Source organism: Mastigoproctus giganteus, chromosome 12 (genome assembly GCF_048544385.1).
Source record: "Mastigoproctus giganteus isolate SK-2022 chromosome 12, ASM4854438v1, whole genome shotgun sequence".
NCBI classification, from domain to species: Eukaryota; Metazoa; Arthropoda; class Arachnida; order Uropygi; family Thelyphonidae; genus Mastigoproctus; species Mastigoproctus giganteus.
This window is the reverse complement of record NC_143586.1, coordinates 131774098-131800161: the sequence shown is the minus strand read 5'-3', so window position 1 is coordinate 131800161 and position 26064 is coordinate 131774098. Positions and strand designations below refer to the sequence as shown.

General features: G+C 38.1%; 1 protein-coding gene across 1 annotated transcript in view; it reads right to left on the bottom strand.

Annotated features, from left to right (window-relative positions):
• The window catches only part of egg (SET domain bifurcated histone lysine methyltransferase eggless), a 536019-nt gene that overhangs the window by 183851 nt on the left and 326104 nt on the right, over positions 1–26064 (bottom strand). Inside the window, exon 17 of the mRNA XM_090386075.1 lies at positions 16602–16785. Coding sequence (XP_090242201.1) covers positions 16602–16785 — 184 coding nt within the window. The remainder of the gene's footprint in view (positions 1–16601; positions 16786–26064) is intronic.

The following is a 26064-nucleotide window of genomic DNA, read 5'->3' as shown; positions in this document are numbered from 1 at the left end:
ATACTATGATGTGGTCACAACGGAACTGGATGCAGGGAATAACTTTGATATTATATATTTGGATCTTAGAAAGGCTTTTGATACTGTTGCACATGGAAGACTGCTACACAAATTGGAGCACAGTGTGGCATTGGAGGCAAATTGCTGTTATGGATAAAGGGATGGTTGAAGGGGAGAAGACAGAGTGGTAATCAATGGACACTGCTCATCGTGGACAAATGTTATTAGTAGAGTTCCCCAGGATCAGTGTCGGGTCCATTGTTGTTTTGTATATTTATCAATGATATTGATGAAGGTATATCAGGTTTAACGTCCAAGTTTTTAGCAATTTAGCAATAAACCAAGAGAAACATACTAACTGTGTGATACTATGCTCAGGGAAGTGGAAAAGACCCAGAGGGTAATTGTACAGTCAAATATGAAGTTTGCTGAGCAGTGCAAATGGGCTGCCAGGGCAGGTCATGGAGTCTTATCAATGATATATAGGAATTTTGCTTGCAGGGACAGGGAGGTGATTATCACGTTATACAAGGCAATGGTCAGGCCACACCTAGAGTACTGTATAAAGGTCTAGAGGTCTCATTTTAGGAAGGATGTAGAGTTGCTAGAACAAGTACAAAGAAGGGCAACAAGATTGGTGAGGGGATCAAAGGAGTGCTCTTACAAAGAAAGGCTTAAGTTCTGCAAATTGCAGCACCTGGAGAGTAGGCACCTCCGAGGTGATCTGATTGAGGTGTATAAGGCCTTGACTGGGTTGAGCAAGCTGAGGGGGCACAGATTGATTGGTGGAACAGGCTTCCATCTTTTGTTGTGAAAGTTGATAGACTAAATAAATTTAAGGCTGAGCTGGACAGGCATTTTGAACGAATGGAATGGTGAAACAGGAGGGGGTTTTTTTGGCTAATGCTGCATAAAGCTTGCTTTCTTGCATCGCATGCCTCTACTAATGCTAATGATACAGAAAATGTTTTGGAATATTCAAGCATGTTTATGAATATTTAAATATGCTCTAGCAGACGTCTTCAACATTTGTTATACACCTATATATGGTAAAATAGGTGGTTTTACACAGGTGGAAAAATTATTAGCCAATCAATATAAATAAATTATATATATATATATATATATATATATATATATATATTTTTTTTTTTTTTTTTTTTTTTTTATGACAACCCCAAACACAAGAGGTATTAGAACCTAATAGAACTTAGTACCATGCTTGTTTTGGAGTTTGAGAAGATGAAAAGAAGATATTTGTTGACATTAGACTTGAACTTCTGTAGACTGTAATTTTCAGGAAATACATAGGAAGGAAGGTTGTTCCAGAAAACAGCAATTGAATGAATAAATGAGGAAGATGAAAAGTTGGTTCTGTGAGTTTGACATTGCACAGTAAATTAATGTTGGCTGGTGGCGGCACGTGTTTGGACTGTTTTGAAAGAAGAGCGGTAATTATAGAAGCCAATTCAGAAAAACAGTGCCCGTGGAAGTATCTGTAGCATGCAGCAGAAACAGTACATCTAGGAGACAGTGAGTGCAGAGACTCTGTTACAGATGAGTCCTTCATTAACCTAACTGCCCTCTTCTGAATGAAATCTAGAAGCTTGAGAGGGGTTTTGGAAGCACCGCCCCAGATGTGTAAATAATATTCCATGGTAGGGCGGATTTGCAATTTGCACAGAGTGAACAGCTGTTTGGAAGAAAGGTAATGCCAAGAATGAAAGAGAAAACCAAGTTTTTTATATGCAGAGGAAGCAATATTTGTAATGTGCTTGTGCCAAGAGAGAGATTAGAAGTCAGGGTAATCGCAAAACAGATGTATCATTTTGCCTAGAAATCGGAATGTCACCAAAGATAAGCATAGGAGCAGAAGAATCCTTTTTGCGAAATATAAGACAAGACTGAGTTTTAGAACGATTGAAATCAACTAAGTTGTCTTTGACCCACTGGAGAATTACCTGGAGATTGGCATTTAAGAAATTGGTAGTGAATATTAAAGAAGTGGAAATCTGCTGTACACCAATGGAAACAGTGAAAGGAGCAAAGATGGAGTTGGCTTTCTGGTCCATAAAGATATAAAAAACATTTCTGGTGGGTGTGAGAGTACATGTGAACAGGCGAAGTTTTTACGGCTCCAGCAAATAGAGAAGTTTTTGCTTTTTTATCAACTTAAATTGGATTAATTTATTTTTTAGAGTTGCTTTATATTCCCAGTAACAATACTTTAGTTTAAATTGAATTTAGACAGATAATTTGTAGGTTATTACTTAGTATCGGTAAGGGTATCAAATCCACATGTGGACAGGTTTTGCAGCTCCCGTGAACGAGAAGTTTTTAATTATCCTTATCCGCTTTATTGATTTAATTGTTAGATTAAATTATTTTCTATAAGTAGCTTATAGACCTAGTCAAGCTCCGTGGTTTATTTTGAATTTAGAAAGCGCAATTTGGAAAGTAAATAATACCTCGTGTCTGTAGGTTAACCGTTCATAACTTGCAGCCATTGTTATACAATACAACATGTGCAAGCATAAGGTTTAACGGAAAACTAGATAGTGAGCATGGTAGTATCAATTAATCAGTAAAATTTATTAATCTTATTAAATTTCATTGTCAATTGAATTGTACTTTTTTAACTAAATAAATATAGTGACCTAGTTATTACAAATGTAACACCATAAATTAATACATAAAAGTTGACAGGGGATATGTAAGTCATATAACGTAACTCTGAGATAATATTCGATACCGAAATACATATATATAGTGTTATAATGAAATACATATATATAGTGTTTAGGGTTATATTTTGTATTGAAATTTTATTGAACTTGAATAGAAATCATGACTCAGACCAGAGCAGCAAAGCAAAAGGCTCAAACTAATCAAGTGCTGTGACTCAGGGGGGGGGGGGCAGTTGCCCTCTGAATCACAGTCTATTGAAATGCACTACTTGTTTGATGTTTGTGAAGTCATCAGGAACGGGACATGATATTGCCAAGGGGAAAGTCTTTGTGTGTGTGTGCGCGATGTAAGGAGTGCGAGGAAATCATGCGCCAACTCGGCATTGTTATGGGCTTATAGGAGAGCATCCCTCGAAGGATTTAAATTGAAGGGCCCATCAAGCTCTCAGCTGCCCACATCAATGCCAGAGCTTGCACTTCAACATCACGCAACACAGCGGCAAACCCCAAGGCAGAATGCGCTGGTCTCAAAGGAACTAGTTGTTGTAAATGACTATTGTCAGGGAAGTTGGGAACATACTGTGCAAAAAGGATAGATGGAACAGGACCCGAGTATATCTTCCAGGGGCAAAAGTTGATGACGTAGCGCAGATATCATCCTTTAAGAATACAAAGAGTGATATTGTTGTACATGTTGGCACTAATGATATAAGAGTAGGAGACGAGCAGAATTACTTAACAAGTACAAGATAATGCTGAAAAAAAATCGTGAGTAAGGTTGAATTTGAAAGTGTCTGCAATTCTGTCAAGACACGGTAGAAGGGAGTATATGATGAGAGGCTTCTCGATCAATTCGTCCCTGGAAAGAATGGGCAAGGCTCAAGGGGAAGAATTTTTCTCAGCCCGGTCTGTGCTTGTTAACAGGAGTGTTTCTACAGGGATGGGATACACTTAAATAGAAAGGGAGCAAGAATATTTGCTGATTCTATACAGGCAGAGATAGGTAGGTCGGAAAACTACTAGCTTGGAGGGATACACAGACTAATAGATTAACAGTAGCTGCTGGCAGAGGTAAGTGATTCTTGCACTACTTCTATTGAAATGCAATCGAACAGCAGCCTGGAAAGCAAGTCTATGGGAATTTCCAGGACTGCTGGCAGTCATGGTGGAACAAGCAAATACATGTGGTAACTAAGAGTAGACACAGGTGCGTGTACACCAATGCTATAAGTATAGTTAATAATTTCGAGGAGCTTGAAGCGCTAGTCAAGACATCAAAGGAAGATATGGTTGGGATATCAGAGACATGGTGTCACACAGACATAAGCAGTGCAGAACTGGAATTTGGGGAGTAAAATGTGTACAGAAAGGAAGGGTTATGCTATTAGTTAAGGCATGCGTGTGCGTGTGTGTGTGTGTATGTGTGTGTGTGTGTTGGAGGTTTAATGGCGTATAAGCTACTCGTGATATAGCGTGCCTCAGTTAAGACAAAATCTAAGGTAGTGCATCCCATTGATGTGAGTGGACAATGCAATGTTAAGTCTGTTTCTTGTGAAATAAGCAATGGGAAAGGAAAAATGAGAGTAGGTGATAGGCCTTATGAATCTGATAAGTATAATGAGCAATTGAGCAGAGAAAGAGTTGGCCAGTAAATTAGAGTGTCTTATAATGGGAGATTTTAATTTCCCGGATATTGACGGGAATTTGTGGGTTGGTCACGCACACACTAGCAAGGCTTTTGTGGATTTACTGGATGATTGTTTTCTACAGCAGCATGTTTGGGAGGCAACTAGAGGGAGTAATACTCCTGATCTGATTATCAGTAGTGATTCTTCATGCATCAAGAATCTGCAGATAAAGGAACCACTGCATGGCAGTGATCACAGTGTGTTGAAGTGGGATTTACTCAAAGGTTTAACTCAAACAGGTAAAGGGAAAGGTTTTTGCTTTTGTAAAGGTGAATGGGGTGGTCTGAGACAGTATTTAAATTCTATACGGTGTTACCAACTGATGATGTTACCAACAGCAAATTCAAAATGGGAAGCATTCAGAGAATTGATTTTGGAAGCTACTAGGCTTTTCATACCAACAAAGAAATACTGTTCAAGATTTAGGCCTAAATGGATGTCAGATGAACTAATTAGACATGTGACAGAGAATAAAAATGCATGGCATACACAAAAATTAACATGTGACACAGAAGCCTACAATAGATATAAGCTGGTCTGTAACCAAGTTACAAAAGAGGTTAGACAGGCGAAAGCAGATTGTGCAAAATTTTTGGCAAAGGATGCAAAGAAAAATAGCAAAGAGTTCTTTACTTATGTAAACACTAGAAGGAAAGGGATAAATCAAATTGGTCCACCTTGATATCGATGATTCAACTGTTGATTATCCTGCTCAGGTAGCTAACAAACTAAATGAATATTTTGCATCTACATTCACACATGAGCAGTTATTCAGGGAGGGGAATGCCAGAGGTGTATTCAACTCTGGCAGTAAGCTAGATAATTTTGTAATAACTGAGAGTAAAGTGGAGGAGAAATTGTTGAGGATAAACATAACAAAGGCACCTTGGGTGGAGGAATCTATACAGTTATATTAAAGGAGGTGGCAAAGGCAGTAAGCAAATCCTTAGCCATAATTATAAGACCTTCCTTCGACTCAGGGGAGGTACCCATGGACTGGAGATGTGCAAATGTGACCCCAATCCACAAAGGAGGATCAAAGGGAGACACAGGTAATTTCAGACCTGTTAGTTTAACTTCTGTTCCAGGGAAATTAATGGAGGCACTGGTTAAAGAAGCATTGCAGGATCATCCAGACATGACTTCAGTAATAGCTCAGACACAGCATGGGTTTGTTAAGGGGAAATTTTGTCTGACAAATTTGATTGGATACTATGATGTAGTCACAAAGGAATTGGATGCAAAGAATAACTTTGATATCATATATTTGGATCTTAGAAAGGCCTTTGATACTGTTGCACATGGAAGACTGCTGCACAAATTGGAGCAGTGTGGCATTGGAGGCAAATTGCTGCTATGGATAAAGGGATGGTTGAGTGGGAGAAGACAGAGTGGTAATCAATGGACACTGCTCATTGTAGACTAATGTTATTAGTGTAGTCCCACAGGGTTCAGTGTTGGGTCCATTGTTGTTTTCTGTATTTATAAATGATACTGATGACTTGGACATCAAGCTTAATGTCCAAGTTTGCAGATGATACAAAGGTTGGCAGGGTTGTTAAGGACACTACTGACACCATGCTGCTGCAACAGGATCTCGAAAGGTTGAGCAGATGGGCTGAGAGGTGGCAAATGAAGTTTAACATTGACAAATGTAAAGTACTACATAAGGGAAACAGTAACCCCAGAGCAATGAAAAGGACCTGTGGGTAATTGTGCAGGCAGATATGAAGTTTTCTGAGCAGTGCAGACGGTCTGCAAGAGCTCATGGCGTCTCGTCAAAGATATACAAGAATGTTTCTAGTAGAGATAAGGTTATTGTTGTTGTTTGGTTTTTAGGAGCATTAGCAACTAAGGCCATATTGCTCCGGGGATATGCGGTGGACATTCCCTGACCTTTCAGCATCCTCCGTATTTGGTGGTCACGGGCTCGAACCCCGCAGGAATAAGGAGGTAATTATTCAATTGCATAAGGCAATGGTCAGGCCACACCTTGAGTATTGTATACAGGTCTGGAGGCCTCATTTTAAGAAGGATGTAGAGCTCTTAGAACGAGTACAGAGAAGGGCAACAAGATTAGTGAATGGAACAAAGGGTTGCTCTTACGGTAGCCAGGTGGGAAGGAGCAGCAGTGCGTAGCACACGCTTCTTGATTAAGCCTGTCACCACCAAATACGGAGGATGCAGAAAGGTCAGGAAATGAACACCGTATATCCCGGAACTATTGTTCCGGGATATACGGTGTTCATATACGGTGGCCTTAGATGCTAATGCTCCTAAAAACCAAATAACAAACCAACAAACTAACAAGCTCTTACGAAGAAAGAGCTTCAGTTTTGAAAATTACAGTGTCTGGAGACTAGGCACCTGCAAGGTGATCTGATTGAGGGGTATAAAGCCTTAAACGGTTTGAGCATGCTCAATGCAGATGGGACTCTTCCTCTTGCTCAAAATAATCACCTGAGGGGGCATAAATCAAATTGGGGAAAGACTGTTGTAGGATACATATGCAGAAGTTTGCCTTTAGCCAGCGGGTGGTTTTGACTGCTGGAACAAACTTCCATCTGTCGTAGAAGTTGATAGCTTAAATAGATTAAAGGCAGAACTTGACAAACATTTGGAGCAAGTGGATGGGTGAAATAAGGGTGTTTTTTTTTTTGTCTGATGCTATATAAGCTTGCTTTCTTGCATCATATATCATATGCCTTTGCTAATGCTAATTCAAAAGTACACCACCATGGGTGTCAAAAATAATGCTCAGGATTTCTAAGAGGTACAAGCTATGATGAAGAGGTTGAAGAAATGTACATCAAAATCGAGTCTTATAGATGAGTAGAAAACCCATTACACTATAATTATGGGGCACTTCAATGCTAAGGTTGGAAAAAGACAAAACAACGCAGAAAGGGGAACTATAGGAAATTTTGGAATTGGTGAAATAAATGAAAGAGGTGAAAGACTTGTGGAATTTGCAGAATCTCGAGGATTGTCATTAATGAACACTTTTTCAAGAAAAGGGTGAAGAGGAAGTGGACATGGAAAAACAACTAATGATGTTACTGTGCTGAACACGGTTAATGTTTGAAGTGATCACAGAATGGTAAGATGCACACTTGATATATATGTAAGAAAAGGAAGGATACAACTGACTCGAGTAAATAATGCAACGGTCTTTGAGATAACAGAAGAGAAGAAAAAGCAGTATGTACTGGAACATAAGAACAAGTTTGAACTTCTGCAGACGGCTCAGGACCAAGATATCGACGAAGAATATTACAACTTTCTGAATGTGATAAAGCCCAAGAAACCTATAGGTAAAAAGAAATCCAAAGAAGAAAAAATTAGTCAAGAAACACTTATCATGATGAATCGAAGGCGACAAATGAAGAGAAAGATAAACACTGACAAGGAGAAAATTTGAGTATACTGGGTTATGCAAAGCCATTAGAAAGAGACTCAGAGAGGACATAAGAAGATTTAACACAAGAAAAGTAGAACAAGCATTAAGGGAAAACAAAGGACTTAAGTCAGCAGCCATGAGCAGTAATACAGATAGACAAATGATACTGAAACTGAAGAATACCGGTGGTGTACTTATAAATAGCAGAGACGTCATAATTCAAATAGCAGAAGACTACTAGAGAGAATTATACAGGAGTGAAGGAACGATTCCTGCAGTGGGGATGATGGTTCGCAAATTAGTAACATGTATGACATACACAATATTCTTCCTGATGAGGTAGAACATGCATTGAAGAAAATGAAGAATCAGAAAGCTCTGGGGGAAGGTGAAGTTACTGTAGAGTTGTTAAAATTGGAAGGAAGAGACATGACTCAAAAACTGGCAAGGCTCTTCACAAAATGCATTAGAAAAAGTGTGGCACCTAAGGAGTGGAATAATGCAATCATAGTTTTGCTGCATAAGAAAGGAGATAAATCAGAAGTTGGAAATTATAGACCAATTAGCTTGTTATCCCACATCTACAAGTTGTTCACAACGGTCATTATTAACAGATTAGAAAGAATACTTGATGAGAATCAACCGAAAGAGCAAGCTGGCTTTAGGACAGGATTCTCAACTAGGGATCACCTTCACTATCATAGCTAAGGGAGAAAGCAAATGAATTGAAAACACCATTTTGTCTGGCATTTGTGGATTACGAAAAGGTATTTGACTCCATCCACCATAAGGTATTGTTTCGGGCACTGGAAAGACAAGGCATAGATACCCCACATATTATGATTTTGAAGAAAATATATGAGAACACTACCTCCTTTATTAGACTATACAAAGACAGTAGCAAATTTCAAATTGAGAAAGGAATTCGACAAGGAGACACTATCTCCGAAGTTGTTTACTGCTGCCCTTGAGGAAGCTTTCAGAAGATTAGACTGGTCGCAGAAAGGAGTCAGTGAAAAGAATGGACGAGTACCTAAACCATTTACGATTTGCAGATGACATTGTGGTCATAAGCCATGATCCCAAAGAATTAGAGGAAAATCTTAATCAGTTATGCACAGTTTGTAAGGATTTTGGACTAAAGATGAATATGGCTAAAACAAAAGTAATGATGAACAAATATGCCACAGAATGATTAAAGAAGCAGTAATTGAAAAGGTGGTGTCATATACTTATCTGGGACAAGTTATTAGCTGTAATAATGATAAATGGCTGGAAGTCAAGAGAAGAATAAATTTTGGATGGATAACATTCAGGAAATATATTCACATACTGAAGAGCAATAGCCCAGTTTGTCTGAAACGTAAAACAATGAACCAATGTATACTCCCCACTATGACATATGGAAGTGAAACTTGGACACCCACCAAAAGAATGGAAGAGAAGCTGAGAACTACACAGCGAAGAATGGAATGAATTATATTGGGAATCAGACTGTTAGATAAGAAGAGAAACACATGGATTAGGAAGCAAACTAAAGTAAAGGACATTCTTATCAAAACTAAAGAACTAAAATGGTCTTGAGCAGGACACATAACTCAAAGACATGATGACAGATGGACTAAGAAAATAACAGAATGGTACTCCTCTTGGGTACTATTCTACAAAAAAACCTGAAGACAACGGCGGAGATGGATAGATGAAATTCATGAGTTTGTGGGTAGTAAATGGATGGCCATTGAACAAAACAGAAGGAACTGGAAAGTTGCTGGAAAGGCCTTCATCCTGAAGTGGATTGAAAATGGCTGATGATTCGAGAAGTTGAAGCTGAATGGCAAGGTTTCTCAAAATGGAAAGTGGAATGCAATGTGCTATCATCGGCAAAACTATGGATAGGATTTCCAGTCAATGGAAGAAGGTCATTAATATACAAGATGGAAAGAGTGGGGGAAAGAACTGAATCTTGGGGGACACAGGCATTAGGGGAGAAGTTAAAAGACAAAGAGCCATCTACCATCATCCTCAGTGAGTGATCTGAGAGAAAAATGGATAACCAATTACTAAAAACAGTTGGCAAACCATAAGATGGAAGCTTGTTTAGAAGACCTTTATGCCAAATACGATCAAAAGCCTTTGAGATGTCAAGAGCAACTACTTGTGTTTCACCAAACCTTTCCATTGAATTAGTCCATAAATGGGTAACATAAGCCAAAATATCACCAGTGGATCGACACTGACGGAATCCATACTGGCGATCGTTGATCAGACAGAAGGTTTCTAGGTAGTTTAAGAGTTGGTGGTTAATTGATTTCTCCATTACTTTAGAAAGAGTAGAAGTAATTGCAATGGGACGATAATTAGATCGGAGGGATTTGTCACCCTTTTTTAGGAACTGGCTGGATATCAGCAAATTTCCAAGCAAAAGGAAAAACACCTTTGGAATAAGAAAGTGAAAAAAGGTGGAAAAGAACAGGAGTAAGTTCGAGAGCACAGGTTTTGAGAACAAGTGGAGAAATACCATCGGGTAGAGCTTTCTTTGGATCAAGATTCGTCAAAATCCTTCTGACATCCTTTTGACGGTAGACCACAGGAAGCATTGAATGGAGCGTGTTGGGAATGGTGGGAGGTGTTTTACCAAGATCATTAATACATGAGTTGGAAGAAAAATGGGATGCTAGCAGGTCAGCTTTATCCTTGGCTGAAGTGACAATGGAACCATCTGGTTTTGACAGAGGTGAGAGCAGAGATGGGAAAAAGTTGCGGCCAATAGCTTTGGCAAGAGACCAGAGTGCTCAGCTACCATTAGGGGAAAAAGAGAGTTTTCTACTCTTGGTAGGCGCCTCCGTAGCCAGGTGGGAAGGAGCAGCAGTGCGTAGCACACGCTTCTTGATTAGACCGGGGATCGAGCCCATCACCACCAAATATAGAGGAATATGTCCCGGAGCAATATGGCCTTAGTTGCTAATGCTCCTAAAATCCAAATACCTACTCTTGGCCTGTTCGGAATCTAGTTTGGACTGATTAATAACTGCTTTACAATTGTTGCGAGATTTGGTGTAGGCAGAAAATGAAACTGAAGAATTGGAAACAAGCCAATTATAGTATGCAACCTTCTTCTCTTGAACAGCCTTGGCACATTTATTGGAAAACCAAGATTTAGATAAAGAACAAGATTTTAAAGTAGAGTGTGGAATAAAGGATTCCATTCCTACAAAAATAATTTCAATGACATGATCTGAGCAAACATTGACATCAGAAGTTTTGAAACAGTAATCTAACCAAGGGAAAGAAGAAAAGAAATTGCGCAGGTCATCCCATTTTGCATTTGTGTAATGCCAAACAATACGAGTTTAGGAATAGAAATGAGATAATGGCTCCACTGGAGAAGAGACAATCACCAAGTTGTGATCTGAGGTGCCTAAAGGACCACTCACTTCGACTGTGTACTTAGAAGGGTTGTTTGTGAGATCGAGATCAAGCGTGTTGGCTGTATGGTTAGGATTGTCCAAGGTCATTGGACAATCCTAACCATACAGTCAACAGTTAGGTTGTTGTTGTTGTTGTTGTTGTTGTTGTTTGGTTTTTTTTTAGGAGCATTAGCAACTAAGGCCATATTGCTCCGGGAATATGCGGTGGTCATTCCCTGACCTTTCCGCATCCTCCGTATTTGGTGGTGACGGGCTCGAACCCCGGTCTAATCAAGAAACGTGTGCTACGCACTGCTGCTCCTTCCCACCTGGCTACGGAGGCACCTCAACAGTTAGGACTGTGCAAGGTCATTAGTAATTGCAAAAACCTCAGCATCATGACCAGTTGGGTCGGTGTGACTAGAAAACAGAAGCCAGCTGGAGTTGTGAACATTAGAATCGCCAAGGAAAATTACCTCACTTTTAGGAAAGTTGGACTGGAGAAAGTCAAGTTGCAAAGAGAGGAAGCCAAAGAGCTCCAAGTGGAGTAGTGGAGTAGGGAGAACAGTAGAGAGACAACACATGAATTTGACACAATGAGGTAAAGAGATTTTAAGCCAGAGAAGATTCCAAATTACCAAGTCTCTGACTGGGAATATCGGAACGGACATATGCACAAGTACCACCTTTGAGGCAAAAGGAATCATACAGCGAATAATTTGGGCAACTGAGATGAGCAGTAGTTGACTCAACCGATAACTGAGATTCTGTCAGTTATCGGTTGATTCAACTACTGTCAGTTTATTATATCAAAATGTAATAAATATTTTACAACAATAACCTTCAGGGGACTTATCCACTGCTAATCACATATTTAATAACTGCAAACTGCAATTTTACACAGTTGACTAGTGCACAGCGCATGACATTGGCAGTCCGTCAAGCTTATGCCTGTTTAGTTTAATCTACATAACGATGGATGTGACATGCAATGAGCAGTATGTTGCTCTCAAATTCAGTTACCAACTTGAGGAAACATCAGCTGTAGCATGTGAAATGTTAAAAGAGGCTCATAACAAATATACATGTCCATATAAAGTAAAGTAAAAGTAAAGTGCAGCCATTATCAACCCACTGCAGGATGGAAGCCTCCTCAACAATTCATGTTGAGGGAAATGGACCATAATCTGCCACGCTGGTCCAGTGCGGGTTGGCAGATCGACCGTATTCAGCAGTCAGGGGCTTGAACCCCGGTCTACTCAAAGAGCGTGTGCTACTGCACTCCCGCTCCTGCCCACTCGGCTACGGAGGCCTGTCCATATAGTGCAGCTCAAAGGTGGTTTAAAATGTTTAGAGATGGTGCAATTCGATTGCAAAAATCAGTGGTCCTAGATTTCCAACCACTGCTAACCACAGAAAAACCATAAGCACTGCTTCTGTAATCGTAAGAGAAGATCACTGTATAACAGTAAGGTAACTGGCAGCGATGTTGATAATATTAGCAGAAAGCTCATACGGCAATCTCTATGACCATTTGCATATGACATGTGTTTGTGAATGCTGGATTCTAAGACTACTCACACCTGAACAACAGCAAGTTTGCAGGGAGGTTAGCCAGGAGCTGTAACAGGTAGTTACTGAAGATGGTGAGGTTCTGCCTAAGGTGTGGCATATTAGTATTAGTTAAGGCATATGATGCAAGAAAGCAAGCTTATACAGCATCAGGCAAAAAAAAAAAACCCTTCCCATTTCCATCATCCAGTCACTCCAAATATTTGTCTAGTTCAGCCTTAAATTTATTTAAGCTATCAACTTCCACAACAACAGATGGAAGTCTGTTCCAGCAATCAACTACCAGTGGTCTCTATGTGGGACATGGTGCTGTCATTTTGACTCAGAGAATAAGCAACAAAGCTCTCTTTGAAAGTTTATGTCATCGCCAACACCAAAAAAAGCAAAAATTGTGGCTTTTGCCAGAAAGGTTATGGTCATCTCTTTTTTAACATTCAAGGAATGGTTTACCAGCATGTCGTGCCACATATGATTGTTATGGGACTTTACTACAGAACTGTACTGCACACTTTGCAGGATCACATTTGTCGCAAAAAACTACAAAAGGATGGATGGATGTTGCATCACGCCAGTGTTGCTCATATTTTCATCAAAGCAAGGCCGCCGTAGCCTAGTGGTCAGGCGTGCGGGTGCATAAGTACACGTGCCTTGAATGACCGGGGTTCAAGCCCATGACTGCTGAATACGGTGCTGTTTCTTGTATTCTGTTTATCATGTAAACTCCTCTGACCGTTCTGTCGTTCCGGAGTATACACAGAAAATTTATTTATTAAGTACTTAGCCAGCATTAATGTCAAATGTATTCCTCATCCATCCTACAGCCCACGCTGACCACCATGTTATAAATGAGATTCTGACATTTTTGGCCAAATCATGAATAGTCAAACACCAATTTTCATAAAGTTTTTAAGTCATGTCACATTTCCATATATTGTCTTTAAGATAGATGATGTCCATCCTAAAGCAAACAAATGGAAATTTGATATGGAAAAGATTCAACATTATCAACGATGTTATACTCATTACTTCCACTGCAAAAAAAAAAAAAAAAAGTTTTAATTTGTTATAGGTTTCACAGCAGTTTTACCTATCTTGAAACTGACTTTAAAGAATAGCATGTACACTCTTCTTTAAAGTCAGTTCATCAACATCATCATCAGTCATCGTTCCACTATTCCACGGGTTGATGTATGAAGCCTTGCCACCATGCCCTGTCCGTGTACGTCTCTCCATGGTTGATTTCACTCCAGTTTCCTCCTCTCTTAATGACATTGGTCTTTATAATGGTGTTCCACCTCATTCTTGATTGAAAACCCAGTGGTTTTCAATCAGGGTGCCGCAACAACATTCCAGGAGTACCACGTAATTTGGGTTTAAGTTACTTAAACTTCTTATTATTTTTTAATTTATGTTTATTTCATTATAAAAAGGTGTAGAGTATCATTTAAATTTGTGGTGATCTATAATTGATGTCTACTTAGCACCTCTATATAAAGAATAAAATTATTATATACTGTATATATATAATTTGTATTATGAAATGTAATTATATTATTGTAATAAATATCATATAACATATATATATTTTTAATATTACACACACACACACACATATATATAATATTATGTGTAACACACACACACAGAATCGGATCTAACAGGCAGAAAATTGAGCAGGGATGCCGCAAAATAAATGATTACTTAGGGGTCCATTATTAAAATAATGGTTGAAAACCACTGGTCTAAGCCTTGGTCTTTTGTCCCTCAATTGTAAATCAAGCATTCTTCTTGGCAATCGCCTCTCGTTCATCATCTTGACATGCCCAAACCATTTCAAACGGGGGCCTTTCAATCTGGAGTTTTTCAACCTGAATTCTCTCCTAATCACATCATTCCTGATTTTATCATGTCTTGTCTTTCCAGCTGTGCTCCTCACAAATCTCATTTTGTGATCCCTGAATTCTTCTTTCATCCTTTTTCCTCATAGTTCAAGTTTCAGATGTACATGTCAGAATTGGTACATAATAGGTCTGATATACAAATTTGTATAGCCTTCTCACACTTCAGTGGTATGTTCCTGTTCCTCTCATCTGCCTATAGAAATTCCTGCCCGCTTGTATCCTTCTACTTATTTCTTCATCTATCACTCTAGTCTTTGTAATAGTTCTTCCTGGATACTTGAAGTTGTTAACCATTTTTAGATCTTTCCCTACCATTGTAATGTATCTCTCAGGCTCTTTAGAACCATTACTTCACTCTTCTCCTGACTGAAAACCAATCCAAATTCATTGGCCATACTAGCCCATATATCAACTTGCCATTGCACTTGTTCCCTGCTCTCTCTCCCCCCATATGCAGAGGGCATCTATGAAGAACATGACTTTCATCTGTTCCTGTCCAAGTTGTTCCACCACTCTATATTGCACATCATTCATGACAGATATGACATCATTCACTCCAGTGGTAACAGGACGCCTCCTTGCCTCAAATCTGATGTTATTTCGATGGTCTACATCAACCCTATCACTGTTCTTAATTTTCCTCACTGTATCGGTGTACATATTCTCAATTTTCTCCGCAAGATGCTCCCTATCCCCAAGTTTCTCAAAACCCCCCACAATTTCTCTCTCTTTATGGCATCAAACGCTTTCTTTATGTCCAAAAATACCATCCATGATTCTTTGTGTTCATAACACTTTTCCAGCAGTTGCCTGATGCAGAAAATTAGATCCACCATTGATCTGCCAGGTCTAAAGCCATACTGTTCCTCAGTCATCCTATTTTCAATTGTTCCTTTTATCTTCTGCTCTCTCATACAGCTTATTCACATGTGATGTCAGTGTGATGCCTCTATAATTGGAACACTTTTTCCTGTTCCCCTCCTTGAACAACGGAATGATTAAACCTTATTTCCAGTCCATCAGCACCTGCCTCTCATCCCAGATCTCACAGAACAGTCTGTATGTCCACGATATTCCTGCCTCGCCTGTAGCTTCAGCATCTCTCCATTTATCTCATCAATATCAGCAGACTTACCTGTCTTGATGTATTTTCATGCCTACACTACATCATTCCACATCAAGTCTGTCTGGTCTCTTTCCGTATCTTCTCTTTCATCCCCCTCTTTTATGATCAACCTGCCTTTGTCCCTTTTGCTGGCTGCCCTGCACGTTTTCAAGGAACTTCTTTTATGTTTCTTATCTCTTCATCTTTAGTTATTAAGCTGTCATTCTCATCCACCAAGTATTTGCTCTGTTCGCCATCTCCTCCTATTCCTCACCATACCATACAGCATCTTTTTATTACTGTCGATATCTTGTGGTAGTTTCATTATTCTTCCAGCCACAGTCTTCTCTCCTCGTTAACTATCTCTCGTGGCCTATCTCATCACGGTTTCATATCTCTCTTTATTCTCATCATGTCTGTTCTGGAAGTAGGTCCTGAATGCATTATTTTTGATTTTCACAGCCTCTCTCTTCCTCTCATTCCACCATGGAGTTTCTTTCCATCTCCTTCTATTGCTTGTCCTTCCACAAACCTACTCTGTCAGTCCTAATATATAGGCATTGAAAGCATTCGATGACTATATAGCTTATACACAGCCTTATTTTGCACATGTCACATCACCTCTGAATGACACATCCAAGAGTTTCGACATAAACAACAAATGATTAAACTGACTAATCTGTACTACCATCTAGCAGATTAATTTTGTACTAATGATGGTGCAAACCCACCTACAAAACTTTTCACTTGCATTCAAAGTACTTCACAAGAGCACGAAATAAAAGTTATTACAACTACAGAAATCTAATTACTGTTTAGATATAAAATTCACAAACCTTACCTTCACAGGTCTAAATTCAACAAATGTGTGCACGTAGCTGTCAAAACAAAACAGGTCAATTGTTAAAAGGGACCGAGTGTCAGCTATATACTTGTTGACCTCTTCAATATTCTTTAATCTCCGACCACATGGCGATCTATAAACAACTGGCCTTTTCCCTCCGTTGCGATACTTCACAATATGCCTACAAAAAATATCATCAGAAATTAAAAGAAAAAAGAACAATAATCAAAAAATATGTATTAATTCCATGAATTCCATCACTTTGATTCAATAATTTTAGAACTGAAACTGGAATATAAACCTGAGTAAAACAATACAAATTTATAATATTGTAACTGAAGTAAAATAAGCACATAAGTTATAATAGGTACATGTGCACAAAGGTAAAACAAAAATATATATGTATTAATAATAATAATAATAATAATAAAAACTGTGTGTGAAATTAGGTTACCTAAATACTTGGCCCTTTGGCCTCATGGGTATAGCATTGGCCAAAAAAAAAAAAAAAAACCCCTTATTTCACCCATCCACTCGCTCCAAATGTTTGTCAAGTTCTGCCTTGAATCTATTTAAGCTATCAACTTCAACAATGACAGATGGAAGTTTGTAAAGCAATCAACCACCCACTGGCTAAAGGCAAACTACTGCACATCTATCCTACAACCATCTTTCCTCAATTTGAATTTATGCCCTCTCAGGTGATTATTCTGATCAAGAGGAAGAATCCATCTGCATTGAGCATGCTCAAACCATTTAAGGCTTTATACACCTCAATCAGATCATCTCGCAGGTGCCTAGTCTCCAGACACTGTAATTTGCAAAACTTAAGCCTTTCTTCGTAAGAGCAACCCTTTGTTCCATTCACTAATCTTGTTGCCCTTCTATGTACTCGTTCCAACGGCTCTACACCTTTCTTAAAATGAGGCCTCCAGACCTGTATACAGGTACTCAAGGTGTGGCCAGACCATTGTCTTATACAAGGGAATAATCACCTCCTTATCCCTGCTAGAAAAATTCCTGTATTTCTATAATAGGAAAAATTCCTATTCTAGTTTTCACCCCTAATACTTATATTCTAAATTCTTATTATATTGTTCTTAATAAGAAATATATTCCAGTTGTATGCAATTTCTCCAAGTTATCCAGTTGGTATTGGTATTAAGTTTAAAAAATAAAAAATAAGGTTATATATATATATATATATATATATATATATATAGAATATTAAGGATAATATAAGGAACCATTAGAATAAGCAAATCAATCCAATAATACCATCAGGTACCTAAGAAAATGCAAAGAAAAAAAATTATCGCTTTTTACCAACAATCTAGATGACTTCAACTGGGAAGTTCACGCTGAGATAACATGCAAATTCAGCTCAGGGTTCTACTATAGGAACGGGTTTGCGATCCCGGGCATACCCGAGCCACAACTTATATCTTGTAATGTCTTTAAACTGTCCTACGCTCTTTATTTTTATTTCTCCGAAATTATTAGGGCAATCCGAGGACGCAGGAGAAACTATTTCTTGTCTATACCACTATTTTTCACCTTTGTGGAGTTCAGGTTCTATTATTCCTACTCCTTTAGTTTTCTTCTTACTATCTGCATGTTTCTCTATGCGTTAATTTAATTATTTATTTTTACCGTATCCATCACATAGGGGGCACCACATATTATTTTGACGATTATTACATTATGTCCTAGATACGGTCAATATGTAGTATGTATTATATATTTAATCTTATTTTAATCATTAAATTACGTTCTCTGTCGGGTCAACAATGATTAATATATGCTTACATTTATATTTTACTTATATTTCTTACCTTTGATTCTAATATTTCTAAATTTTCTTAACTTTTATTATCATCCTTCGATTTATATTCGATTTACATTTGGCCTATACTGACTGGTTTATATTTGGTTTAGATTTAAATTACTTAGCATATATTGATCATCACAGAAACAGAGAACCTCTTGTCGTTTTTTGCCTTCATTCTGGGTGGTTGGCCCCAGTTGAAGTCATCTAGATTGTTGGTAAAAAGCGATAAATTTTTTTTTTTTTTTTTTTTTTTTTGCATTTTCTTAGGTCCCTGATGGTATTATCATTGGATTGATTTGCTTATTCTAATGGTTCTTTATATTATCCTTAATATTCTATAGACATTATGGGTGTATTGCATGATTGCTTGCAACTGCATTGACTCATAAATATTATTTACTTATTAGTTACAGTTATTGTCGTTTTAACTTTCTTTCTTTACTTTTTTATCAATAATTATATATATATATATATATATATATATATATATATATATATATATAAGGTGTGGCAATAAAGTTCCCAGACTAGTGCAATAAAAAGACCACAAAAAGGAATGAACTCAATTTTTTTTTTTAGCAACTAAGGCTGTATTGCGCCGAGGATATGTTGTGGCCATTCCCTGACCTTTCCGCATCCTCAATATTTGGTGGTCACGGGCTCGAACCCCAGTCTAATCAAGAAGCATGTGCTACGCACTGCTGCTCCTGCCCACCTGGCTACGGAGGCGCCACTATTTTTATTCAAAATAATCATCACCTGAATTACTTTGAATTGAATGCACTTATTACACCATTTTAAAAGTTTTGGAAAAGAGTCAGTGAAGGTGTCCAAAGAGATGAAATTCAGTTCACTGGTTATGTTTTTATTTATATCCTCAACAGCCTAAAATCTCTTTCCTTTGAAGGAAGTTTTCACCTTGAGAAAGATGATGTCTGCTGGTGCTAAATTGGGAAGGGGTGGATGGTTGATCTATACAGACATCTCAGGAAAATTCAGAATGGGCAGAAGCATTGTTTTCAAACTCACTGAACATAACTACAGCAGCATCAGTCCAGGTGCTGGTGCAGTCATGACAGCTAGGTCAGAACTTTATTGCCACAGCTCATATATGTACACACATGCAGTACCAAAACCTAATCCAGAAATGTAGGAAACAGGGGCTTCCTGGATTTCAGCTCCACAGCAAGAGGAATTAGAATACATGTGAAATAAGCAATTAAAATCTTATATTAAGATTTTCTTTTATCTAAAAAGTGTTAGTAAATACACATTTTAAAAACCATTATAATCAAATCTTGTCTCAGCCAACTAAACTGCAAAATATAAAAATTAAAACAGATTATTTACAAAATAAAAATAAATGCAGTACATAAAATCCTAAAAATTAAGTACAGGTCAGTGTTAAAAGTATATAATAAAATATAAAAGAACCACAGTAATTAGAACCTTAGTGTGGGGGGGAGTCAAAAATTTTTCCCTCTCAAATATCAGTACTCTTTACAATTAACCTTTAAGTATTTAAAAATGACCAAAAGACATGAAATATTAATCAAACCAGCAGTTTTATAATAAGAAAATTTCATTTTGGTGTGTGTGTGTGTGTGTGTACTATTTTGCCTCTAGTGAATGAAGGGGTTAAATGTATTCATATCTTAAGATGCTCTTTATCCCCACCAACTCCACATGATTGCTAAATGAGAGTGATGCATGCCCATCATTTTAATTAACAGCAAATGTTAACTGTCCAGGTTAGCAATGGGAATAATGCATTTATGCCTTCTTTTCACCACTGAAAGCAACAGATGAACTTTTTTTTTATTTTCATGCAACAAAGATAACAAATCTTATTATTATTTTTATTCAATGGCACAAGTCAGCTTTTGCTATGTCATGCCTACAATCCTCATATTGCATCATAGCCTGTCAACTGCCAACATACTTTTATTTCACAATAAAAGACTTAAAAAGGGTCATATGAAACGAATATCTGTTTTGAACGTCGTGACACAGTAATCCCTCTGTTAAGGTGAAGGAAGGAAGTGGCTATGTGACATCATAACTGTTGATGATTGTTCTGCACTTTTTCCCTAAGTCTTCTTTATGTTCATTGGGAAAAGGGATGGCAATGACCAAAAAACGTGAAAAACAAATGTGTTTACAGTAAGCAAGTTATCATGTTATAGAGAAACTGGTGAATGCTTTTTAACATATTACAACTGTTAAATTGAAAGACAGCTTATCCTTATTTTTCTCTCAATATCATTTATAAATGATATTGATGATGGTATATCAGGCTTAATGTCCAAGTTTGCAGATGATACGAAGGTTGCCAGGGTTGTCAAGGACACTACGCTGCTGCAACAGGATTTGGAAAGGTTGAGCAGATGGGCTTCGAGGTGGCAAATGAAGTTTAACATTGACAAATGTAAAGTACCACATATGGGAAACAGCAACCCCAGAGCAACGTATCAACTCTGTGGTACTACACTGACAGTGGTAGAGAATGAAAGGGACCTGGGGGTGGTTGTGCAGGCAGATATGAAGTTCTCTGAGCAGTGCAGACGGGCTGCAAGAGTAGCTCATGGTGTATTGTCAATGATATATAGGAATTTTTCTAGCAGGGATAAGGCGGTGATTATTCCCTTGTATAAGGCAATGGTCAGGCCACACCTAGAGTACTGTATACAGGCCTGGAGGCCTCATTTCAAGAAGGATGTAGAGCTGCTGGAACGAGTACAGAGAAGGGCAACTAGATTGGTGAATGGGACAAAGGGGTGCTCTTACGAAGAAAGGCTTAAGTTTTGCGAACTACAGTGTCTGGAAACTAGGCACCAGCGAGGTGATCTGATAGAGGTCTACAAAGCCTTGAATGGTTTGAGCATGCTCAATACTGATGGGATTCTTCCTCTTGCTCAGAATAATCACCTGAGAGGGCATAAATTCAAATTGAGGAAAGACAGATGTAGGATAGATGTGCGGAAATTTGCCTTTAGCCAGCAGGTGGTTGGTAGGTGGAACAGACTTCCATCCCTTGTTGTGGAAGTTGATAGCCTAAATAAGTTTAAGGCTCAGCTGGACAGGTATTTCGAACGAACAGAGGGGTGAAGTGGCAGTGGTTATTTTTATTTATTTATGTTACTTTTTTTTTTTTTGGCTGATGCTGCATAAGCTTGCTTTCTTGCATCAAATGCCTCTACTAATGCTAATAAGTGGTGACTATAGAGTTTCGCAAGTTACAATGAGATTATACCTTCAGTTTCCTCACTCACTCAGTTATACTAAACTGAAAGCAATGATGGTATTCTCTTCTTTTACTGCCAGCAAGGTTGTGTGAACTGTCCACGTTGGACAGAATACTTTTTCTTCTTTTTTAACTTTTATTTCCACCACTGAACATAAAGATAAATTTCTTTTCATGAAATAAAGATATATAAAATTTTATTTATATCCGTTTTTTTTTTTTTTTTCTCCCCTCTCTATTTTGGCATGGGTTGGCTTTTGCTGATGATGGTGTGTCAGCATTCCCACATCACTAACAACGTGCTACAGTAGAGGTGAGCGCACAGTTACAGTTTCAAAGAGAGCTGTTAGAAAGAAAATAATATCTATTTGTACACATTGATGCCAGTTCTACAAACTGCTTCATCTCTACATACAAGGTGGGGAGAAAATAATTGCTGCTTGACACTGTAGTTACAGTTGTTTTAACTTCTCTAAAATAATTCCTGTAAAGTTTTCACATGAGTCAATGAGATCCCACTTATAGTTTTCCCTTTCGAGGTGCTTACTTGTAGTGATGTTAAATGACAGCAGTGATGAAACTTGGAACTTTGTTATGTTATTGCTGGCGCCTCCGTAGCCAGGCAGGCAGGAGCAGCAGTGCATAGCACACGCTTCTTGATTAGACCGAGGTTCAAACCAGTGACCACCAAATACAGAGGATGCGGAAAGGTCAGGGAATGACCACCGCACATCCCCGGAGCAATATGGCCTTAGTTGCTAATGCTCCTAAAAACCAAACAACAACAATGTTACTGCTGTCAAGCCAGTATAAATTGCACAATGGTGTTCAAAAAAGTGCATCACCTAGGAATTTCACATTTCTAGAACTTTTTTGCGATGGTATGTTACATTAATTACTAGCATCACAAATAAAAATATAAACAAAAGATATTTATTAATAGTTAAGGCAAAGCTAAGTAATACTTGACAGGTGCTCTCAAAATATTTCAAAATGAGCATTTGCAACCTTTATACAACATTTTTGGTAAACATGACAATTATGGCTGAAATGTTATTAGAATCCCTCAATTTGCTTCAGTTAATCATTTTAAATGGAAAACAAAATGAAAAGTTCACCAGATGCAAACTAATATTTAGTTCAACCACCTCTGGCCCTGATGACAGCAGCACACCATTGAGGCATTGACAAGATCAATTTCTGAAGATAATCAACTGACAGTTTGTGGTTCCAAACACAAATTATGGCTTCCTGAAGTTCACAAAGGGTCTTTGGTTTCTTTATGACAACTGCAGATTCCACACAATGCCAACAGTTCTCTATAGGATTCAGGACCAGGTTGTTTCCTGGCCAGCTAAGAGTTGTAATGGACCATTCTTCCAACCATTTTTTTCACCTGTAACAAATGTAAACACATTACTGTCGAACCTCTAATGCAGAAATGAAGCTAAAGTAACTACAGAAGTGCCTACTTGCACTTTTTGCCCGATGACAAGGATCAGAGTTATCCTGAAAGATGCAGTTACTTGGCAGGTTAAAATGGTCTCTAATGATTGGCAGCAATTTGCCTTCCAATATAGTCAAGTATCCACTGGCATTTAGGGAACCTTTTATAAACTGCAGGTGATCTATTTTGCGATACGAACTGCACCCCCATATCATTTGGCTGGTAGGTAACTTCACTTTAGACACCATACAGTCTGGATGGTATTCTTCACCACGTCTACGTTGAATCGTTTGTCTCCCATCAGAGCCATGCAGGTTGAATTTCTTCTCAATCGAGAAAATAACTGACTTCCACTGCTCAGGGGTCCATTTGACATGCTCCTTACACCAAATTAATCAGGCCTTTTTCATTTCTTGCATGAGAAGGGGCTTCTTCTTAGGATAATGGGCTATAAGTTCATTTTTGAAGAGGCATCTTCTGACTGTTACTGCACTTGCTACCACTCCTGTATGTTCTTCCCATTCTCTTTTCAGCTCGGAGAAGCTTCACGGTTTTTAGGGCATAAGCACTTCAAAACGTGGTCCTGTTTCGGTGTAGAGACTCGTTTGCATCCGGTTCCTTTTTTTCCTATCAGCAGAACCAGTATTCTTGAGTTTGGAAAGAAATATACTCACTATCGACTGATTACAAGACACTCTATAACCAATATGACAGGAAAAAATCCTTCCTCACGTAAAGCAACAATAGCACTCTTTCTTCGTGGCATCAACTGCACATAACTCACCACCCTCACACGAACAAGGAATGACTGCAACTCTTGCAGAGCATGCTTATATAGCTGAAAGTAACGGCTGAAGCAATATTACATCATCAACTACATGTGTTAATCTTATCTGATGCAATTGGTAAGAAATATTGCCATATACTTACATTATTCGAATGACAATTACAATTTTAAGGGGTGATGCACTTTCTTTGAACATCAGTGTATAGGTTAGAAAGAATATTTCTATATTTATCTTTCCTTTACCACTGAAAAGAAAGTGACAATATCCATGTTTCCTGCAATACAGAATGAAGATAATTTAACTTTTCAGATGAGGAGGATAAATAGCTGTGAACAGCTCATCCATTAGCTCTGCAACTTATAATTTAAATTTCATTAGAAAGCATTTTATCAGGGTTTTTTTTTTTTTTTTTTTTAAGAAAAAATATTTCACACCTATACAGCTGAAAGGTATATTTTAAAAGGGAAAAAAAAAGTTATTTAGCAAAGATTCAACATGAAAACCTTTGAAACTCGTTTCTCCATAGAAGTTGAACTTATACTGAACCAATCAAAACTTTATGTATCATTGTGGCTTTTGTAAAAATGACAAAGAATCTTAAAATTAACAAAGAATTTTTTATTAAATAACCATAATGGGGGGGGGGGAAACAGTAATCATCCCGGGACATAGTTCTATAACTGCAATGGTTACAAAATCAATTTTTGATTACACAATTGTACTAAAGAAATGCAAATAAATATTAAACTCAGAAAACTTAGCAAATACCAGATATTTACATGTCTGCTGTTAACAGGAAAAACAGGGTAGCAAACAACATTATATGTAACATCAACTAGAATGATACCACATGGGGAGGGTCCTGCTAGTTTTGTGCTGCACATGTTTCATAGAGTTCAGTATCTTCATTACCATTACAATCTTTTTTGTGAAAGGCAACGCCATTACTTAGTGCTGCAGTCAGTTCTTTTCATTTAAATTTCATTTAAAATAGTGATCAGAATTATTACAATAAAATGTATTAAAATTCAATATTGCAGTTTTTTCAAAAAGTTGCAATTCTTATAAGCTTCTTTAATATACAAAATGTACAGCATATCAGCATTACCATTAGTAGGGCATATGATGCAAGAAAGCAAGCTTACATACATCAGCAAAAAAAAAAAAAAAAAAAAAAAACTCTTCCCATTTCGCCCATCCATTCACTCCAAATGTTTGTCTAGTTCTGCCTTGAACTTATTTAAGTTACTGACCTCCACTACAACAGCATTAGCATTAGTAGAGGCATTTGATGCAAGAAAGCAAGCTTATGCAGCATCAGCCAAAAAAAAAAAAAAAAAAAAAAAAACACACTTCCACTTCACCCCTCTGTTCGTTCAAAATACCTGTCCAGCTGAGCCTTAAACTTATTTAGGTTATCAACCTCCACCACAAGGGATGGCAGTCTGTTCCACCAACCAACCACCCGCTGGCTAAACGCAAATTTCCGCACGTCTATCCTACATCTGTCTTTCCTCAATTTGAATTTATGCCCTCTCAGGTGATTTTTCTGAGCTAGAGGAAGAATCCCATCAGCATTGAGCATGCTTAAACCATTCAAGGCTTTATACACCTCTATCAGATCATCTCGCTGGTGCCTAGTCTCCAGACACTGTAATTTGCAAAACTTAAGCCTTTCTTCGTAAGAGCACCCCTTTGTTCCATTCACTAATCTTGTTGCCCTTCTCTGTACTCGTTCCAGCAGCTCTACATCCTTCTTGAAATGAGGCCTCCAGACCTGTATACAGTACTCTAGGTGTGGCCTGACCATTGCCTTATACAAGGGAATAATCACCTCCTTATCCCTGCTGGAAAAATTTCTGTATATCATTGACAATACTCCATGAGCTACTCTTGCAGCCCGTCTGCACTGCTCAGAGAACTTCATATCTGCCTGCACAATCACCCCCAAGTCCCTTTCATTCTCTACCACTGTCAGTGTAGTACCACAGAGTTGATACGTTGCTCTGGGGTTGCTGTTTCCCATGTGTAGTACTTTACATTTGTCAATGTTAAACTTCATTTGCCACCTCTCAGCCCATCTGCTCAACCTTTCCAGATCCTGTTGCAGCAGTGTAGTGTCAGTAGTGTCCTTGACAACCCTGCCAACC